General features: G+C 49.8%; 2 protein-coding genes across 10 annotated transcripts in view; one reads left to right on the top strand and one right to left on the bottom strand.

Moving 5' to 3' along the window:
* The window catches only part of MEA1 (male-enhanced antigen 1), a 5,378-nt gene extending 3,805 nt beyond the window's left edge, over positions 1-1,573 (top strand). For 2 of the 3 annotated variants that reach the window (XM_069488137.1, XM_069488138.1), the window contains exon 4: positions 90-1,405. In XM_069488137.1, the coding sequence (XP_069344238.1) occupies positions 90-241 (152 nt within the window). In that variant the 3' untranslated portion in view covers positions 242-1,405. Of the gene's footprint in view, positions 1-89 lie in introns of all 3 variants that reach the window. The other variant, XM_069488139.1, reaches the window with a different exon arrangement.
* On the bottom strand, positions 1,430-20,973 carry PPP2R5D (protein phosphatase 2 regulatory subunit B'delta). 7 transcript variants are annotated; one of them, XM_069488129.1, is made up of 16 exons: positions 20,839-20,973; positions 16,102-16,179; positions 5,666-5,887; positions 5,255-5,454; positions 5,057-5,167; positions 4,838-4,930; positions 4,284-4,414; positions 4,090-4,149; positions 3,890-3,998; positions 3,637-3,690; positions 3,152-3,322; positions 2,923-3,050; positions 2,146-2,247; positions 1,978-2,050; positions 1,717-1,833; positions 1,430-1,567 (listed from the first exon to the last, which is right to left on the bottom strand). In XM_069488129.1, exons 4-16 carry the CDS (start codon positions 5,321-5,323, stop codon positions 1,430-1,432), a joined length of 1,356 nt encoding a protein of 451 aa, XP_069344230.1. In that variant the 5' UTR covers positions 5,324-5,454; positions 5,666-5,887; positions 16,102-16,179; positions 20,839-20,973. The 7 variants fall into 7 exon arrangements, with proteins under 7 accessions (XP_069344230.1, XP_069344226.1, XP_069344231.1 ...); XM_069488125.1 differs by having other exon boundaries at positions 5,666-5,870; XM_069488130.1 differs by having other exon boundaries at positions 5,666-5,873; positions 16,099-16,179; positions 20,839-20,943.

Raw genomic sequence — 20,973 nt, 5'->3', positions numbered from 1 at the left:
GCCCAAAGGCTCTGGGTTGGTTCAAGGATTGGGAAGGACAACTTGTCCCATTGTTTCTATCCCCTAACTGTCTCTGGCTATGATTTCAGAACATGTAGAGCTGGTGAAAAGGACGATGGCTGGAGTAAGCCTGCCTGCGCCAGGAGTTCCTGCCTGGGCTCGGGAGATATCGGACGCCCAGTGGGAAGATGTGGTACAGAAAGCCCTCCAAGCCCGGCAGGCGTCCCCTGCCTGGAAGTGACCACACTGAGAGCTGCCTTATCTCCCTACATTCCAGGCCAGAACCAGCAGAGGACTGAACACATCCCTGGTTGCAATGTCCATCTCCATCCTCACTCTCTCCCTTTCCACATCAAGGCAAATCAGACTTCTTCTCAGAGACCCACTTTATTCAGTTCTGTACATAAGGGGACATCGGCCCAAGCCCAACCCACCTTAGCATGTATCACTCTGTGGAGAATAAAGCACCCTATGTACACAGCCAAAAGCCAAACTGCCTGTGCCCCTGGAACCTGGGTCCAGCCCTTCTCAGCCCCTTGCCCCTCCAAGGTCCTAAAAGAGACAAGTGAGGGACCTTCCAGCGTCAGCAGAAAAAAGGAAATAAATAGGTGTTGGCGGGAGCTATGCTTGGGGCACTGCTCCCTGCTTCCTTCTTTCTAGCTATGGGAACCAATAGCATAGGAAAGCAGTCAGCCCCGGGGTGGTCCCTTCCATGTTTGTGATCCCAGGGCTGCTACTCACCAAAGAGGGGGCACAAGGTAGGGTATTTTCTCATCCCCCCTCTTGTCCATCTGGGCCCTATATTCATCACTTACTGTCCATAGCATATACTTTTCTCTTTTTGACCTCCCGTGTTGTCTTGGTCAGGCAGTGGGTAAGAGGACATAATGTAACCCCGTCAGCCTGCACACTGCTGGGGCTGGGGGCCTATTTGTGCTGCTGGGGGTTGGCTTCCCTCCAGCTACTCACTCCAGGGGCCAATGGGGCTTGACATAACTTTGGTGAGAATAAATCTCCTGCTGTTCCCTACATGCCTCTGCAGGGGAGAGAGAGGAGGAGAGAACTCAAATGGGAATGAAGGGAAGAATGGAGGAGCATATGTATTCCTGTTTGTGTATTTCTCGGAGCAGCCTCAAGTAGCTGTGGGGTTAGGAGCAGGAGGGGAGCAGGCATCCCCAGGCGGTCTGAGCACTGAGCATCTGAATGCTCAGCCTCTCTGTACTAGCCACAGGGAGGCATGAACACATTTTGGGGAGAAGAGGGACCACTCTGTTGGTGTCCCTGCTTCAAGTGCCCATATCCCCTCCGTAGAGTAGCTACAGAGGCGCTGCCTTGCCCCAAGTCAGCCAGTAGGGAACAGAGGGTAGAGGGCTAGGGCAGCGTCCCAGGGCTGAGTGGGCTGTGGCCCTGTGGTGGGAAGGTGAGGGGGTCAGAGAGCCTCCTGGCTGGCAGTTAGGAACTCTTCCGCCCGCTTGTGCGCCTCCAGTGCCTTGATGGTGTACACATCCTGGGGCAGCTCCGACTTCCTCCGCAGCAGCACTTTCTCCTTCTTGATGTCCTTTAGCATCTGTGTGTGGATAATAAGGAGAGGAATGGTGACCAGATCCCAATGAATTCTGTTGTTTCCTCCCCTTAGTCTTTGGCTCTGCTGCTCTTGTCTCCTCTCCCTTCCAGAGCTATTATTTAGAATCTACCCCACCCCCTGTGCCCTCCCACCTGCACAGCCTCAGTCTCCACCGTCCTCTTCAGAAGCTGGATGTCCTCTGCTGTGGGGGTCTCTGTCTCCATCGAGTACACAGGGGGCAGCGGTGGAGGAGCTCGGAACATGGGATACTGAGAGCGAGAGGAGGCACGGATGAGCGGTGAGAGCCACTTCGGACGTTTGTGGGCCTGTTTGCCTCATGTTCCTCCTCCAGCAAACTCTTCCCCAACTCAACATGGGCCCCTCTGTTCATAGCAGTGGCAGAAAAACCTCACCTGGGGATTAAGCCGGGCAAGCTCCTCGATTTTTTGCCACATCTCTTCCCTTTCCTTCATTCGGAACCGGCCCCTAAGGGAGCGAAAGTAGAATTGGGGCCGGGCTTGAGAGCAGCAATGTGAGCTGGTGGTAGAAGATGAAAGTCACCCAGGGAGAGAGATACTCACTTCTGCTTCTCTGCCTTATATTGTTGTGTGCAGTCATCAAATAGCTTCTGATTCATTTCCATAAATAGCTTCAGGGCATTATAGATCAGTCCATGGATTGTCCTGCCACCCAGAAGAAAGATGAGGTATAGGAGGCCAGAGCCTGCCCTTAGTGCCAGGACCCCAATTTGCTCTCTGTTAGGGGGTGTCTCTGCTAGGAGTTTTCTCATTTACTACTCCCATCTCATAAACCTCTAGAAAGTATAAGCAGATAGCTGTGGCCAACTCACGTGACTTGAGACTGGCATTTCATGGTCTTTATAAATATTGGTCCACCTGTCCATCCTTTCCCCACCCCATGCTCCTAGGCCTACCTTGTTCCCACCGCTTCCCAGTCTCTAACGCACACTAATGGCCTCCCAGCAGCATGATGGACTGCATCTACATAGACCGCACTGTACTTGCTTTTAGCAGAAAAATCTGTACAACTCCAGGATTCTTTACACATACTGTCTAAGAGGATCGCATCAGCTTCCCATAGCATAGAACTGTGCCTCCAAAGCTGTGATGGGACCTGCAGAGTCACTGCCCTAAGGATGCAGGCTGCTACCCTGCTGTTTGGTATCCTGGAGATCTCTCACATGGGCATCTTTCTTCTCCAGGCAGTCCCTCACGGTCCTATCAATATGCCGTGGGCACCAGTCCCCCTTGCTCACTGACTGGCTTAAGACCCCTGGCTCCTTAGTTCTTTCACACTTTCAGAGGTTCCAAAACCAGATCCCCACCCCAGCACCTTACTTGTTCCAGTGGCTCTTGGAGTTCCTATAGAGTGCAGGGAACATGATGGGGAGGACTCGGGCAGCATTGTCACTTATCAGGCTCATGATATACTCATTGTTCCAGTAATAGAGAGCACGCTCTGCCACCTGGTGGGGAGAGGTGGCACTCAGTGAGAGCATTGTTTGTTTCACTGGAGACCTCAGTTTGTGGGAGGCAGGGACTGGGATATGCTGGGTCTGAGTCTCACCTGGAAATGGGGGCTGGAGACACACTTGGCAAGCTGGCGGAAGAGTGGTTCCATCACTTTGCTGAACTCTGAAGGTTCAATGACGTCCAGAATCTCCTCTAGTTCATTCAAGAACATCACCTCCTTAGGGCTGTGGGTCTTGGGCCAAAACTTGAGAAGTCCCACAATCACCTGTGAAAAGAGGAGGCCATGCATGGGGATACAATTCTCTACACCTGCCTGGTTCCTCAGGAAGCTTTCCTGCCCACTCTCCCCCCTCCCCAGTGGGCACAGCTTAGATGACCTCCACTAACTGCTCATGTTTCTCTGGCTTGGATTTGTTTTGTAAGTGTATATATGGGCTTCACTTTTCCTTCAGAGAGGAAGCCATGTTACCTATCAGGTGCTCCTGAGCACCTGCTTAAGACACTGCTCAATAGGAACAGACTGGCAAGTGATGCTGGTGACAGTAAGAGGTAGCCCTTGGGGCCCAGAAAGGGAATTACCGGCTCAGTCAGACTGCTCTCCTTCTCCAGGAATTGTACCACACAGTATGCCAACTGCAAAAAGTTGAGGTAGAAAGGTGAGGTGCAGGTCGCAGGTCTCAGCACAGAAACAAGATCCCAGAATGGAAGGGGAGGTGTGAGGAAGAATTACCCCACCTGCTCCCTATGTCTCCCCTATCCCAGCTGGAATACCTTCCCACCCCTCTTGTCTCTGCTGCCCGAGTTAGGGATCATCAGGAGGAAGGCAGCTCACCTGAGGGTGGTAGACACTAAGGGACTTGACCTTGTGAAGGGGAAGCAGGACACGGATAAGGAACATCTTGTGCTCTTCCTTAAGGGGCAGGGCAAAGCCATTGATGATGCTAGGAATTAACGGAGGTTTGTTAGGGCCAAGTTGAATGCACCAATCCCCCAACCTTTTTCAGGCATCTGTGCTCCAACTCCACCTCTCACCTGCCCAGGATCTCCAGGAGCTCAGCAATCCCGTTGTGATGCTCAGTCTCGTAGATAAACCTGAGGGAAGAAAAAGGGCTCTCCTGACAACCCCTGATGTCCCTCCAGCATTCTGCAGAGCCCCCCTACCTCCCTGCTCCGGCCCCACCTCTGCAGGAGCTCATTTCCTCCTGAGCCTGGGCTCCTGGCCTCACCTGTAGAAGATGTGGTTGATCTGCCTACGAATATAAGCCCGGAGCCCCAAAAACTTGCCATAGATGCGATGTAAAATGGTCTTGAGGAAGTCCCGCTCTCGAGGATCCTCACTGTCAAATAAGTCCAGGAGCTGGGAGCAGGAGGGAGGAAAGGCAGCAAGTGAAGCAGCAGCCAGGGAAAGGCTGGGGCCAGGGTGACATAGGTCCTGCCAGGGGAAGCCCAGAGGTTTTCTGGAGAGAGGCAGTGGGGACAAGTCTCGTAATTCTCTTACACTGCTCTACCCAAAGTGATGTTGGGTATGTGTGTTTACATACCCCACTGGGGGGAGTGCAGGGTACCGTGTTGCTTATTGGTTTCCCTCCATCATGCTGGAAGCTCCTTAAAGGCAGAGTAGGTTTCTTTTTAACTCTTCATAGTCTTGTGCCAGACACAGCTGAAGCCCAATAAGGTCAGCATAAGGGGAAAGAGCAGCTGGGACACAGGGGAGTGGGGCTTGGGGCTAGAGTCCATGGAATGGAAAGAGCTGGGGAGGACAGGAACCTCAGGGACTCACAGCAAGGACAAACTTCTGGTCAATGTACTTCTTCGCTATGTTTGGCTGGAAATCAGGAGACTCCAGGAAACGTAAGAAAAACTCGTACACAAGCTGTGGGGGGAAAGGAGCATCCACTGAGGGGGTATTCCCCGGGCCTGGGAGATACCCGCTTGCTGCAGGCCTCAGAGTGCCCCCATCCCCTGCAGCCAGGGCCAGGCCGCCCACTTGCCCTGGTACCTGGAGATGTGGCCAGGCAGCTTCGAGGGTGGGTTCATCTTCCTCTGGGTCAAATTCGGCCCCTGTGGGATTTGATGAAGGTGGCAGCGTCCGGAAAAGGTTCACTGAAAACTGAAGGGTAGGGCCAGGTTAGAGCTCTGTCCAGCCTTCTCCACCCCCCACCCCACACTGCCCACTGCGTCCTTTCCCTGTGCCCACCATGGTAACAGCCTCAGGGTAAATGGCCTCAGTGACGACATCACGGCTATGGGTGATGTACTCCACCATCTCGTTGAGTCCTGCCCGTTTCACCTCCTTAAATTTGAGGTCACTGAGTGGGTCTGACACGAAGTCAAAGAGGACACAGCACTGGCGTAGCTTCTGGATAAACAGCTCCTCCCGCTCCTGAGTTGGCGAATCTGTGGGGGGCCCAGCAGTCAGGTTCTCCTCCCTTCACTGCCATGCCCTGCTTGCCTTCCACAGCTTGCCCTTAGCCCACCCTGCCAGCATCCTGCTCCCTCACATTCTCTGGAACTCCCTTCCCCACAAAATACCCCAAAACCTCCACTCCACCAATGCCCTGTGCCCCCCTAGGCTCAGTACAACAGCTCCCTGGCCATCTGTAAGTACCTTTCAAGGCAGGAAGCTTCTGCAGCTCCCGGTTCTTGCTGAGGTTGAAGCGGGAGGAGCTTTGCCGTCGCTCCTTCTTGACAATCTGAGGCCCCCCTGAGTACTTGATTTTGCTGAGCTGTGTAGGGGGTGGCGTGCTATTGCTGGGGCGCTTGTTGGATGATGGTGGCTGGGGCTGAGCCTGCGGCTGGGCCTGCGGCTGGGCCTGGTCAAACAAGTAATCTGTTGAAATCCACTCCCCAAGATATGCCTCCCACCCTGTGCCTGGGTCTCCCCCACCCCCCAGGCTGTTTGTGCCTGTACAGGGCTGGGCAGCGAACAGCTGTCTCCTGCCCTGAAGGTGCTCAGGCCAGGGTCATAGAGATAACTATGGGTCGTAGCCCTGGCAAGAAACAGTCAAGTAGTCATGTCTGCCAAAATGATGCCCAGTGCCTGTGCATCAAGAGCCTTCAAAATGTCCATTCCAGTTCGTGAACAGGCAAAACTATTTGATGGATTGATAGAGAAGTCAGAAAAGTGGTTATCTTGCCAGTGGTGGGGGGTACGGACTGAGAAAAGACACGAGGAACCTCTGAGTAATGGAAACACTCTACATCTTGACTGGATCTGGGAGGTGGGGCACAGCATATACAGACCACACACCTGAAGATTCCTTGAGCAGTGCACCTAAGATTACTTTACTGAATGTGTGACATTCTTCAATTAAAAGGTAATGTAAGGAAACTAATTCCCATGCCTCCGTAGTTTAACTACTAGAAATTTAGTTTAATAAAAATCCTAAATTTTGGCCAGGTGCGGTGACTCACAGCTATAATCTGAGCACTTTGGGAGGTGGAGACAGGAGGATTGCTTGAGGTCAGGAGTTCAAGACTAGCCTGAACAAGAGTGAGACCCCCATCTCTATAAAATATAAAAAAAATTAGCTGGCATGGTGGCACACACCTGTAGTCCCAGCTACTCGGGAGTCTGGGGCAGGAGGATTGCTTCAGCCCAGGAGTTTGAGGTTATAGTGAGCTATGATGACGCCACTGCAGTCTAGCCTGGGTGACATAGCAAGACTTGGTCTCCCCCCAAAAAAGAATCCTAAATTTTATAAAAAGTTTTGTGCACAAATACTTTTAACAGCCTCATCTATAACATAAAATAAATAAATAAATGGAATATCATGGAGTTAAAATTATGTTTATGAAAAGTATGTAATAAATGTAATCACAGCTGTGAAAAATATATTCAGCTGTGAAAAATTTTTTATAGTAATTGACCCCAAATTGGTGATAAGTATTTTGGGAGGAGGAGAAATATCTGCGTAGAGGCGTAAGAACACTGAGGCCTTAATTTTCCACAGTAGAAAGTCAATAGATAATATTTAAATCTCAAAAAAAAAATTTTTAAAGTAGTAAAAGAATCTAATTTGGAAATATAAAACTCAATCTCTGAGAAAAGAGCTTGCGGTGGAAAGTGGCTGCCACAGAGCAATGGAGCAGAGTGGCCTGGGGTAGGGGCTGCACTTTTCATTACAAGCTCAATAGTATTATCGATGTTCTGAATGTCTCAGTTATCATGGTGATAATTTAGTCCCAGCTATTTGGGAGGCTGAGGCAGTAGGATTGCTTGAGCCCAGGAGTTTGAGGTTGCTGTGAGCTAGGCTGATGCCATGGCACTCTAGCCTGGGCAACAGAGCGAGACACTGTCTCAAACAAACAAACAAAAAAAGAGACACAGTCTCACTCTGTTGCCCGGGCTAGAGTGCAGTGACATCATCATAGCTCACTGTAACCTCAAACTCCTAGGGCTCAAGCGATTCTCCTCCTACCTCAGCCTCCCAAGTAACTAAAATTACAGGTGCATGCTACCATGCCCAGCTAATTTTTAAATTTTTTTTTGTAGAGACAGGGTCAAACTATGTTGCTTGCTTAGGCTGGTCTCAAACTCCTGGCCTCAAGAGATCCGGCTGCGTGCGGTGGCTCACGCCTGTAATCCTAGCACTCTGGGAGGCCAAGGCGAGAGGACAGCTTGAGCTCAGGAGTTCAGGACCAGCCTGAGCAAGAGTGAGACCCCGTCTGTACTTAAAAAAAAAAAGAAAGAAAGAAAAGAAAGAAAAATTAGCCAGGCACTGTGTTGCACATCTGTAGTCACAGCTACTTGGGAGGCTGAGGCAGGAGGATGGCTTTAGCCCAGGAGTTTGAGGCTGCAGTGAGCTACAACGATGCCACTGCACTCTACCCAGGGTGCCAGAGTGAGACTCTGTCTTTAAAAAAAAAAAAAAAAAAAAAAAGGAGGAGTCCACTGCTCAAGGCTTCTTGGGCGTGGCTCCAGGTAAAAAAAAAAAAAAAAAAGAAAAAGGAAATTGAACCCCCCTCCTAACTCTCCAACTTCAAAACAAACAAAAAAAAGATCCTCCTGCCTCAGCTTCCCAAAGTGCTAGGATTATAGGTGTGAGCCACTGAGCCTGGCTATAATGATAAAAATGTATAATAAAACAAAAAGCCTAAAACTACATAATTGACAGAAAATTGCTTCCTATGCTAAGTTAAATAAGGACAATACAAACTATATGTGCAAAATGAGCTCACCCACATTAAAACATGCACAGAACTAAAAACTAGGTTCAGAAAAGGGAAGAACAAGTCCACCATTGTGTTAATGACTATCTCCTATAGTAGTAGAATTATAGATTACTTTTTTCCACTTTTCTAAATTTTCTACAAGCTGACACTGCTTTTTTTTTTTTTTTTTTTTGAGACAGAGTCTCACTCTGTTGCCCAGGCTAGAGTGAGTGCCATGGCGTTAGCCTAGCTCACAGCAACCTCAAACTCCTGAGCTCAAGCGATCCTCCTGTCTCAGCCTCCCGAGTAGCTGGGACTACAGGCATGCACCACCATGCCCGGCTAATTTTTTCTATATATATTTTTAGCTGTCCATATAATTTCTTTCTATTTTTAGTAGAGATGGGGTCTCGCTCTTGCTCAGGCTGGTCTCGAACTCCTGAGCTCAAACGATCCGCCCACCTCGGCCTCCCAGAGTGCTAGGATTACAGGCGTGAGCCACCGCGCCTGGCCACACTGCTTTTATAATGTGGAAAATACAGCTATCCCCCAGACGTGGGTGTCAGAGCCCAATGAAGCCCATTTTCCAAAGCCTAAACACAGGTGTTTGCAGGGCTGTCTGCCCACAGACATTCCTGGACTGTCCAGGTAACCCCCTGTTGGGAGAGAAGAGAGGCTGAGCTCCAGGACAGCCCTTGTCCCCAACCAGAGACTGCCCTAGGATGGAGGAGAAAGTCCATGTCCAGCTGGGTACCTATGCCACAGGAAAAGGTGACCTGCTGTCTTCATACCTGCCATCCCCTCTTCTTTCCAACCCCATCTCAAATTCTTTTTTTTTTTTTTTGGTTAATCTTTTATTTGTAATTATTAGTACATAATAGTTATATATATTTATGGGGTACATGTGATATTTTAATAACAGGCATACAATGTGTATTAATCAAATCAGGGTAACTGGGATATCCATCACCTCAAGCCTTTATCATTTCTTTGTGTTAGGAACATTCCGGTTCCACTGTTTTAAAGTATACCCTAACTTATTGTTGACCCCAAACTCTTACTCTTTACCATAAGAATGGAAGAATTTGAAATCCTCTGGGATGGGAGAGCGGAGGAAGACAGAGATATTATCTTTTGCATACTCTGAATTTTTTATAAAACAATTACATCATGCTTGTGACCAGTCTGGGGATGAGAAAAGGGAAGAGGAGCACCAGGTCCAATCTGGGCAGGACTGTGGGTCAGTGTGGCTCATTACTACTCTGGCCATCTTGCTTTCTCTTCTGCCTCACAACAACTTGACTAGGGGAATGAGGAAGGGGGTTGGGAGCAGTCAGTCATGACACCCCTCTCCTGTGTTGCCAGCACTAAGCCAGTGTGACTCTAGTTAGACAATGCAAGACACCCCACAGTCTGGGGTCTCCCTGTCTACTTATGGCAGATGAGTCACCCCTTGAGGAGTGGTGGTGGGAAGAAGGCAGAAGGTTGGGGGACCAGCGCTTGGTCTGCCTCCAGACCCTCCCCTGCTTCGGGCCTCTATTTCCCTGCCTTAGGAACAACCAAAACCTTCTCTGTGAAGCTCAGTTCTCAAGAACACACTCAGGCCAGACTGCCTGCCTGGGTTCGACTCCTGGCTCTGCCGCTTACTAGCTGTGCAACCTCCAAAAAGTCATATAGCCTTTCTGTGCCTCAGTTTTCTCATCTGTAAAATGGGGCTTGCAATAGAACCTACCTTATAGGGCTATAATAAGGATTGAAATGAACAGTACATGGCACATAAGATGCATTTGTCTTCTAATACTACTATACTATTATTATTATTATTTCCTATACCTGGATTTTAGGGATGTAGCCTGAAAATTCCTTCTTAAGCTAGCATACCTCAAATGTTCCTTTGAGTCCATTGTCCTCCTTTGAAAATGGGAGACCCCCGCCCCTCCCCCTCCCTCTGCCCCACCCCTGGGGGGAAAAAAAAGAAAATGGGGGACATACGAAATCACTGCATCTTTCTAGACTCAGCTTAAGTCCCACCTTCTTCCAAGAAGTCTTCTCAGATCATTCCAGCCCTTGGGTGCCCACCTCCCACCCCCAATTCTACTTGTCTATTCCACTGGCTCTGTGATTGTGCATCCCCTAATGACACCTCTTGCTCAGTCTGTTCATGTGCCATCCCCTTGACTAGATGGCAAGTCCCTTGAGAGCCAGGGCCCTGGCTTGCACCCCTCTGGGTGCCCCCAGCACTGGCACCTAACAGGCATTCAATGAATGTTTGGTTGGATGACTGGCCAGGAGCCAAGGCCCTCAGTTCCTGCCCACAGGCCTTTCCTCTCCTGTCCCAACTCAGGAGCCCTGAGAATAGAGCTCTGTATAGCATCCAGAGCAGAGTCAGGAGGAAGCAACATCAGTGACACTAGGGTAAGGCACTTGGTGCCAGCCTGAAAACAGGACTCCGAGGAAGAACATGTCTGTCTCTGTCCTCCCAGGTAAGATGCAGACACCCTGCACCTCCATAAACATCATACTGAGGGGACAGCCAGAGAAAGGAGGCATTCTTCCCAGAAGGGAAAAAGCAAGCCTTTAATTTTCTCTGCCATTAAGGAGGGGGTTGGACTAGATCAGTGGTTTTCCAACCATTCTCCAAGGAAGGTTTCAAAAGAGAATAGAGGGTTGTATGGCTAAAAAAAATAATGTCCAAAAAAGCCACCCAACAAGCTGATGCCTAAGGTTCTTTCCACATTAGGATTTTGTTATTGAAGGCTAGAGTGGCCGGGAGCAGCTGAGTGGGCTTAGTCTGCCCTGCCCCAACTCCACTGGGCCACCCAGGACCAGTGGCTCCCAGGCCCCAGATACAAGAAGCATCTGAGAGGCTGGTCAGCCAGCAAAGCCCCTGGCTGCCAATCCCCAGTGAGGCGTCCACTGCCTGTTCACCCTTCACTAGGAAACATGCTTGCCGGAAAGGAGATTGCAGATATGTCAGCCACTCACTTCAACTCACAAGTTCAACTGCTTCTCCTAAAAGCTCCAGCCTCTGACTTCTCCTCCACCCACCTGGGTTGGGGGTAAGAGGCAAGTGAGTCCCCTGAGAAGCGTCTGCAGGCATCACAGCAGGGGTGGACACTGACCACAGGCAAGCTGGCCAATCTGCCCTCCACTTCTTACTTTGTCCTGCCCAGTCCCACTTCTGGGACTCTGTAGAGGCCATCTCCCCTGCCTGAAGTACCTTTTTCTTCTACTTCCAAACTCGAGGCAGGATCCATACTCCAAGAAGCCTTCCTAGGTTCAGGCCTCCAGCAGTTGAGTACCACTCTCAATTTATGCACCGTGCTCACACTCGGGAAATGCCAAGTAAACTTGCCCACTCTGAACCAATCCTGGCCCAACCTGATCCTAACGCAGCCACCACTAATAATTAAACCCAAATATTTAAATATAAATAAGAGCTAGAAATATAATTTAAACACTATAGGGAGTATAGGAGAAAGATGAAACATAAAATTAACAGAAAAAAATGCAAAATGCAAAGATTTAATGTTATATCTTTTCCATAATGAACTAACTGGCCTAATAAATGAAGATCATTTTAGCTTAAAACCCCCCAAAATCACAGAGGCACTCTCTCCCATGGTGACATCTAGAGCTCTATCTAGCTGTGCTTAATTCTTTCTTTCCTTCATTTATTCACTAAACATCATGTTAAGCATTAAAGATTAAAAGTTTATATGTAAATACTACACCATTAAAAAAAAAAGATTAAAAAGTGACTAAGACATGGCCCTTGCTTTCAAAGAGCTCACAGTCCAGTAGGCGGGATAGACACAATAGCAGCTAATAGTACGAGGGAAATGCAAGAACAGAGAGCCACAAAGGATATAGGAACATAGAGGGCTGAGTTACAAACTCTGCCTGGAAGAATTAGGGAAAATGTCCCTGAAGAAGTGGCTTTTGACTTGGCTCTTAAAGGATAAACATGAGTTTAATAAGGTAGCCCAGGCCAATGGAGACACATCTACGAGGGCTCTGATCATAAAAGGGCTTGTCATATCAGAAGATGGGAAGTTCAGTGGGACAAGAAGCCAGGATAGGTACTAGAAGAATGGGATGGGGCCAGCTCAGAAGGGCCGAGGGTGCCACGCCTTTCAAGTTTGGATTTTAACTTGCAAGAAATGACATGCCAAGAGAGGTTTTTAAGTAGAGGACTGATAAGCCCAAAAAGGCTTTTGGGGTAACAACTCTGGCCTCAGGGGGGACAAGCTAAAGTGGGGGAGACTGGGATAATTTCCTCTTCCTTCTGTCCCTGCTCCCAGAACTTAAGACAAGGCACAGCACACAGAGGAGTCCACAACACTGAATTATTTTCTCCAGAGGCAGATCAGGAAAGACCCTTACCTGCAGAAGCAGGTCACAGGGAATCTCAACTAATCTCCCAAGCATCCTTTTCATTCTAGGATTCTCTTCTAGAATCTTAGAACCAGCATATCACTCATTAAGACCACAAGAGAACCTGATCCTGAGCCACACAGACCTGAGTAGAATTCCAGCTCTGCCTTTACTCAGTAAAAGCTATTTAACATCTTTAAGGCCAGGCATGGTGGCTCACGCCTGTAATCCTAGCACTCTGGGAGGCTGAGGTGGGAGGATGGCTTGAGGTCAGGAGTTTGAGACCCCCCCCATCTCTACAAAAAAAATATTAAAAAACTTAGCCAAGCAAGGTGGTGTGCACCTATTGTCCCAGCTACCTGGGAGGCTGAGGCAGGAGGATCGCTTGAGGTTTGAGGTTGCAGTGAGCTATGATGACGCCACTGCACTCTAGCTAGGTTGACAGAGTAAGGTTCTGTCTCAAAAAAACAAAACCAAACAACAACAACAAAATCTTTAAAGAGGCTCATGCCTCAGTTTCATTTGTAAAATGAGGATGATAATAACTGAACAACCTCAGGAGTGTTGTAAAGGTTAAATGAGACAATGCATGCTAAATATTTAACACAGTGCCTGGTGCATAGTGTACTGGGTTGAACGGTGTCCCACCAAATTCATGTCCATTCAAAATAGGTGAATGTGACCTTACTTGGAAACAGGGTCTTTGCAGACGTAATCAAGTTAAATAGTGGTCCTACTGGATGAGGGTGAGCCCTAAGTCCGATATGACTGGTATCCTTACAAGAGGAAAATTTAGACAGAGACACAGGGGGAAAATGCTGTGTGAAGACAGAGGCAGAGACTGAAGTGATCCAAGCGAAGGAATGCCAAAGATTGCCAAAAGCCACGAGAAGCTAGGAGAAAGGCAAGGAATGGATTCTTCCCTGGAACCTCAGAAGGACATAGCCCTGCTGACATCTTGATTTCAGACTTCTGGCTTCCACAACTGTGAGAGTAAATTTCTGTTGCTTTAAGCCACCCAATTGGTAGTAATTTGTTATGGCAGCCCTATGAAACTAATACAAAGTAACTGCTCAATAAAGTAAATGTTGGCTGCTATAATTATTAGATCAATTAGAAAGGCTGGTAAATGCTTGACACAGAGCAAATTTGGCTGGAAGAGCCCAAAATTCTGGACTAGAAAAAAGGCAAGGGAAGGACTGTGCCAAACAACTTCTGAAGACCACAGCCTCACAGCCTGGCCCCAACTTCTCCAGCATCTCCCTCCCATCCCATGTATGGGTGCGTTTCTGGCAAGCCACAGAGCAGAATTCCTGCAGCTGCCTCATATAGGTGAGCCCTGACCAGCCTTTCACAAAACAGCCCAAGGTGAACTCAACACCCTCTTTTTCCAGAGGGCTTGAAACAGACCCACTACCTTGGGCGTATTTGTCCAAAAGGCAGTGGAGAAACTGGCAGTTGGTCTCAGCACACTTCTTCTTTTTTTTTTTTTTTTGAGACAGAGTCTTGCTCTGTTGCCCGTGCTCAAGTGCCATGGCATCAGCCTAGCTCACAGCAACCTCAAACTCCTGGGCTCAAGTGATCCTCCTGCCTCAGCCTCCCGAGTAGCTGAGACTACAGGCATGCACCACCGTGCTCGGCTAGTTTTTTCTATATATTTTTAGTTGTCCAGATAATTTCTTTCTATTTTTAGTAGAGACGGGTCTCGCTCTTGCTCGGGCTGGTCTCGAACTTGTGACCGCAAGCGATCCTCCCGCCTCTGCCTCCCAGAGTGCAAGGATTACAGGCGTGAGCCACTGTGCCCAGCCTCAGCATACTTCTTAATCTGTACAAGCCTTCATTTTCCCATCTATGAAATGAGAGGGTTAGACCCTAAGGTCCTTCCCAGCTCTAATCTGAAGTTGGTTCATTTATTCAATCACTCATTTACTTACTCACTCACTAATGCATTCAAATGCTAGGTGGCCCCGCTGTACCAGGCCCGTCAGCAGTGAACCAGAGCCTCACGGAGCTCCTGCGCTAATACAGGCGACAGCTAATAAACAACAAAGTCACAAGGAATTATTCATATTTAATTAAAGTTGTGATTGGGTGGTACTGTAGTACTGGGTGCCAAAAGAGCAACCAACAGGAAGGAACCCTGACCACATCTCGGGGATGGGGGTGATTGGCCAAAGGCGGCTGCTTTAAGGAAATGACATCCAATCTATCTAATAACTAAAGAAGTAGGAGTGAGGCAAAAGGTAGGAACGGCCTACTGAATATTCCCTTTTCTCTCTTTAAATGCTGTTTCTAAGTCTCTCTTTCTGCTTCAAATGTCAATTGCCAGCTCCCAACCACCTTCCCTGTGGGGCCCACAAATGTCCTCATTCTTGAAGAGGAGACAGAGCCCAGAGTGTCTTCCCAGGAGCACTTACTATGAACCAAGTGCGTGAGGACACAGGTGTGGGGAAGCAGCAACACAGAGTAACACACAGCTCCCTCCCTGCAGTTTGCAGTGGTGGGAGAGAGGCCGATGGGAACAAATGGCCACAGTACCGAGTGATAAAGATTACTCCAGACATTCAGACTACTCTACAAGGCAGAGGAAGTAATTTCTCTTCCGTGGTCCTCAACTTACACGTCTGTAAAACAGGGAAAACCTATCTTTCTTCTGATTACTCAAGTGAGGCCTAGAACAATGGTCACAGGTGTGAAAATACTCGGATCTTCTTAGAGGTGATAGGGACCAGAAGTACCCAGAAAAACCTACAATAGTTGACCCCAAACACTTATTAATCAACCTTTCTCCCAAAAAACCACAAGACCTGCCCATAACACAGGAGGGAGGAAGCAGAGAAGGCAGCGATCACCGGCTTCCAGATAGGATGTGGTGGGTGCTCACTGGACACATTCACGAGATGACCTGCCATCCAAAGCACCCACTATGCACACCCGCAAACTTTCATGGGCATGCTCTGGACTTCCTTAAGTCCCTCCCCACTCTGGTGCTCTCTCAGCTTGCCGTTTATTGCTTTATAGCCCGAGATTGCTGAGTTGTACTGACCTCTGCTCAGGACTGTCCTTCAGTCGTGCTCCCATTTGATCGAGACTAAGGGTAGTCCAGGGACACCAGCCACTCCCCGCCCCCTGCCCCACCCAGAGCCATGCTGAAGTCACTTATCACCCAATCAAGCACCTGTGGACTTTTCCCCTTCTCCCCAGGACCCCAGACCCCCCTGCTTTTTGCCTAACAAAAAGGAATTCTGAACACTCAATTGATAGAGAAACAACTCCCATAGGAATCTCTGGGGAGTTTGAAGACTCAGACAGCTTATGTGGTCTACACCAGCCACAGGGAAATCTTGCTTGAGGGCAGTCTAGATAGGCTGTCCAGGTCCCTCCTAAGCTATAGATGCTTCTTTCCCTTCTGCCTAGGTAACTTCAGGGCCCTGTAATCCCTTACCCCTCTAGCCATCAAAGAGTTGAAGCTGGCACCTGCACCACAACTAAGGCTGTGCCTACATTCATTACCTCCTCGGTGTTCTCGCCTCCGCCATCCTTGGCTGAACTGCTGGGCTTGGCCGTGCCTTTGGCAAGCTTGGGGGGCTCCTGCAGGGAAAAGATGAAGGTAGGGTTAGCAGATGCCAGGGGAAGGGAGAGGCCTTACTGGACCCCTTAGGCCTTTGTTGCAATTATCCTCTATCCAATTGAATCAATCAATCAATCAATCAGTCAGTCAGAACCTACCTTGTGCCTGGTGGGCGGGGGTGTATATACAAAGGGACAAAGGCAGAATCAGCCCCTCCAAGGAGTTTAGAATCTGGTTGGGAAGTTATCCCTAACACACACTAATTAAGCATGAGAATGCTCTTTCATCTTTCACCTCACCAGGCTGGTGCAGAAGCTGGGCCTGAGAGGGCCTTCAGTCAGGCCAGAACCAGGTGGGAAGGCTTAACTATCAGGGAATGAGCTGCTTAGACTGGCTTCTGGCAAAAGTGGTCAGAGAAGTGTCAGAGGCTTCCATTCTGGAGGGAAGGGAATCAGCACTTTCCCCTCAGGGCCATCTGGGAAGACTGGGAGGCATTTTTTGATGTCACAAATAGCACCCAGACAAGAGGGTACTACTGGCATTTAATCAGGAGGCCCCAGGGATGCTAACAGGTACAGGAATTGTCCCACCTAAAATGCCAAGAGCACTTTGGTTGACAAGCACTGGGACAGGGATGGGGTAAAGCCCTTAATTGTTACAAAGAGTGAGCACTAGTCTGAAGTCTCACTTGGGAACCTGGCAGCTGGCTCGGAGCCCTGGCCTGCCCAGCATCTCTTCCTATACTAAGGGCCAAAAAAAGCCACTGCACAGGGACAGGATGGGGAAAATGTGAAAAAGACTTGGGGATTTAGGTCTGACTGGAAGCACAACACAAATCATCTGTGTGCCCTGGCTGCCACAGTAGCTTACATGACCTTCCATCCTGTTAACAGACCTGTGCAGAGTGCTTGGCACTGACAGGGCCATCCTAGAGGGTCTGGTTCAGTTGTGATCATCAGGCTTTGGGAGGAGCAATGACAAATCCCAGTTTTTCTTAGGGGGAAATGCAACCCACACTGGGAGTGGATTCAAAAGTATGTCCCAAGAGCAACAGCTGCAGGAACTCGGATAGTTAACAATGGAAGGGAGGAGTCATGGGGGATGGGGAGCAAGATGGGTCTTAAACAAATGAAGGGCTGCCATGTGAACTGAAGATGCAACTTGTCCATGGACCCAGAGGCAGTAGAGCAATGGACTGAAGTTACAGGAAGACAGGCTGAAGCTCCAAACAGGGAAGGATTTTCTCATGGAGCAGTTGCACAAAAGCTGGCTACCTAGTGAAGATGAAAGCTCCCCAATCCTGAGCATTCAAGCAGAGGCTGGGTGACCTCATGTAAGGCATGCTGCAAAAGTGATTCAAGCCTTAAATGAGGACTGGATTGGAGAATCTTGGAAATCACTTCCAGCTCTGAGATTCTGCAATTCAACAGCAGCCAAGCCCCTTCAGTGAGAAGTGTTAAATCGAGTGATTGTGACTATGGGGGCAAAAGGATTTCAGGAAGAAGAGAGCTCTGTGTGGGCTGGAATAGGGGGAAGGCTTCTTGTGGGTGGGGAGAAAGAAAGGTGTGGTGTGGAGCAGCTCCACACAGTAGCATGAGGGGAAAAGGATCCCTTCTTTAGGCTGAGCACTCTCTCACTGCCTACTGACCCAGCTAGCCACGCTGACCAGTTATCAGCGGTTCAGAGCTTGGGGTGCAGAGAAAAAGGATGGGAGGGTGCAGGAAGGACACAACACTGAGATGTCTGTCTGCATATACCCCAGACATAGGCCCCCTGGACAAAGCTGACCCATCTTTGTACATGTCTCATCTCTCTACTTGATCACAAGCTGCTTATTCTTTTTTGTACCCCTCCACCCACCCCACAGCGCTCAGCATGATGTCTCAGACATCTCTCTCAGGGAATGTGCCTAAGAGAGATCCAGCTGCCTTGGTGTGTGGGTGTGAGTGGGCATGGGGGAACCAGGCCCACAACCCTTGCTCCCTGGCTCCCGCGGAACAGGTGAAATGCACATACTTCAGGCACTGCACAGCACCATGGTCATAAGAATGGTAGGGTTTGGAGCCAGCCCTGTGTTTTGGGCCCACCTCTTACTAGCCATATAATCATGGGCAAGTTTTCTAGCTTTTCTGAGCCTCAGTTTCCTCATCTATTAAATAATGACAATCATAGTACCCACTTCCCTTAGCACAGTGTCTGATACATGAAAACTCTAATGCTGGTCAATGTTATTACCATTATTATCAACAAGAAGAAAGTGGGAGGGAGCAGGGGCACCCCACTCAGGAACATAAAAGAGATAAGACCCAGATCAGAACATGAGGGCAGGGGAGGGATGCAAATCGCCCCAAGAACCTGACCTTGCACCTGTCCACTAAGCACCAACTATGTACAAGGGAGATGCCAAACCAAAATGGAGCTTAGTTATCATCTCAAGGGGAAAGAAGAGACTTGTCCACAATGAATTCCAGTCCAAGGCCAAACAAAAAAGGGCCATAAGTGGCCTACCAAGAGTTCTGCAAATCCAGGAAAGGAGGGAGAGCTCACTCTTGACTGAGGGTTCAGAAAGGCTCTGGGAGGAGGCTGTGAAGGATGGACAGGATTGGGACCAGCAGATGTGAAGGAGAAAGGGGACAGGTGACGGATAAGCAGTAAAGATCCTCCACCCACCGACCCTCCTCTGAGCCCCCATCCCATCCAGGCAAACCTCAGTCACACTGTCACCCCACTCCTCCTCAGAACTTGCCAACCATTGAAGGTGGTTAAATGCAGCCAAAAATCAAGGGCAGAAAGTTAAACCTTATAGGGAGTTCAGAGTTATGCCTGGCTCCATGCACCCCAATCCTTCCAATGCCGTTTCCCAACCAATTACACCCACAGTTCTAGCAAGTCTAATTAAGAATTTCTCTTCACAATCAGCTAAAAGGCAAAGGCTTTCTGCGAAGGGGACAGCATCTAGTCCATCAGACTAAAAACTATAGATGAATGGGGACCTCACCAGCTTCCCCTAAATTCCACAACCCTCAGCCCCTGGTGTGGCTGACTTCTGTGTGCATCACTTGTAACTAAGCTGCCCAAACCACCTTGGCATGCCCACTCCCCAAGGACAGGGCCTGAGAGGGGCACAAAACCCTGTCCAGCTCATCAGCCCAGGAGGTTCAACATCTCATACACCATCACCAACCCTATACTCAGAATCTCAGGCCCTGAGAGGTTATAGGGACAAGCCAGAATCAGAGATGCCTGGCAAACATACAACGGCCCCAAGATAAAAAGTTGGACTGACAGGTCAGAGATGGCAGCTCAATAACCCAGCCAATCAGAGAGCAAATGAAAGCAATATACCTCTGGGGTCATCAAGCAGGTGGCCAGAACACCAGGCCCAAGCCAGCCCTCACCATGAGGGGCCAGCCCCAGGAGAGGAGAAGCTGGGGGAGGCTGGAACTGGTATCCTAGCATCCTCTGTGTGAGTCTGTACCTCAAAGGAACCACACCTCTGAGTCAGACCTCAGCAACAGCAGGAAAGAGAGGGTAGAAAAAGGCAGGGATGAGGAACAGGGGAAGGCGGTATGGAGGTAGAAGAGGAAGGTGAAAGAAGGCAACATTAAGAAATGGCCTTGTGTCAGGACATCATGACAAAGGCATGGGTGTCCAGGGGTGGCTGGCCTGCAAGGTGAGAAGGAACACTGATCTGACAGTTCTGATTCCTGATTTGAGGATAGTGTGGCTCAGGAAAGGCAGAAATCCAGCACTGATGCAAAAAAAAAGGAAAAATGCAAAGGTTATCCTATGATTAGAGTAAGGGGAGGAGCCTGCTCAGATTAGGAAGGGTGACTGATCTAGGATGAACCTGGGAGCCAGTTGATGTTAGGAGGGCTTTGGTACATAAGAGGCCTTTAAGTCAGGAGATCTGATATTGCAGCTGGGCCTCCAGCAGGCTGTGTGACCTTGGACAAGTCCCTTCCCCTGTTGGGGCCTCAGTTTCTTCATCTGTACCACTAGGGATTATACTGCCTGCGCTCAGCGGTCCCTTCCAGCACCGACGGTCTGAGGTTCCATCAACAAAAAGGAGGGCTCAGTCCTAGCTTACAAGTTTGTGTGTGAAGGAAGAACTAGAGGGAGGGGCCTAGGCCAGATTTGGGCGGAGAAGAGAGAAAGCAGCGCTGTTCTAGGTCAGGGGCTTGGCGTGGAAGGAGAAGGGGCTATAGGGGATTGTGGGGTGGCTGTTCCAAGCTGGTGAGAAGAGAAGTGAAGGGGCTGCGCAGGGCGGGGGGAGGGGGCAGTTCTGGAGGGAGGTGCAGTTTCAGATGAAGGGCTGTCCCAAATCGGTGGGGGATTGGGGTTGGGGGCGGGGTTGGGGGAGCAGGGGAGTGACCTGGAAATGGAGCGGATCTGGAGGAAGGAGGTTACCCTGGGCCAGAGGTAAGAGAAGGAAGGAAGGGAGGGAGGGAGGGAGGTGTATGTGGGGTGAATCTCTCTGGGACAAGGTGGGGGAGCTGTCCTAGCTGCGGCACCAGCTGGGGGTGCTGCCAGCCGCGGGGGCGGAGGGCTGGCCCCAGGAGTCCTGCGGGGGCCGGACGGGAGGGTCAGTCTGGGGCTGTCCCGGGCCTGGCTCGGGCCCCTCCCAGAGCTCCACGCAGGCCCCAAGGCGGAGGCGCAGGGAAAAGGGCCACGCTCACCTTCTCCTTCTTCAGTTTATAGGGCATCTCGGCCCGTCCGGACCCGGCCCGGCTCCTGCGGCCCCGCTCCGGCTCCGGCTTTGCTCGGCCGCACTCGGCCCGCTCCGCGTCTCTTCGCCACCGCCTGCGCGCTGC

This window comes from Eulemur rufifrons, chromosome 15 (genome assembly GCF_041146395.1).
Source record: "Eulemur rufifrons isolate Redbay chromosome 15, OSU_ERuf_1, whole genome shotgun sequence".
Lineage (NCBI taxonomy): Eukaryota > Metazoa > Chordata > Mammalia > Primates > Lemuridae > Eulemur > Eulemur rufifrons.
This window is presented reverse-complemented; position numbering and strand designations above follow the sequence as displayed.

Bases quoted from the DNA above. Each gene is read 5' to 3' on its own strand.
- PPP2R5D (XM_069488130.1), bottom strand. From the start codon at position 20,865: ATGCCCTATAAACTGAAGAAGGAGAAG. The intron at 5,874-16,098 runs ATGAATGTAGGC...TACTTGTTTGAC, and splicing joins GCGAGAACACCGAGGAGGTA to CAGGCCCAGCCGCAGGCCCA. The intron at 3,999-4,089 runs GTGAGAGGTGGA...GTTAATTCCTAG, and splicing joins CTCCTGGAGATCCTGGGCAG to CATCATCAATGGCTTTGCCC.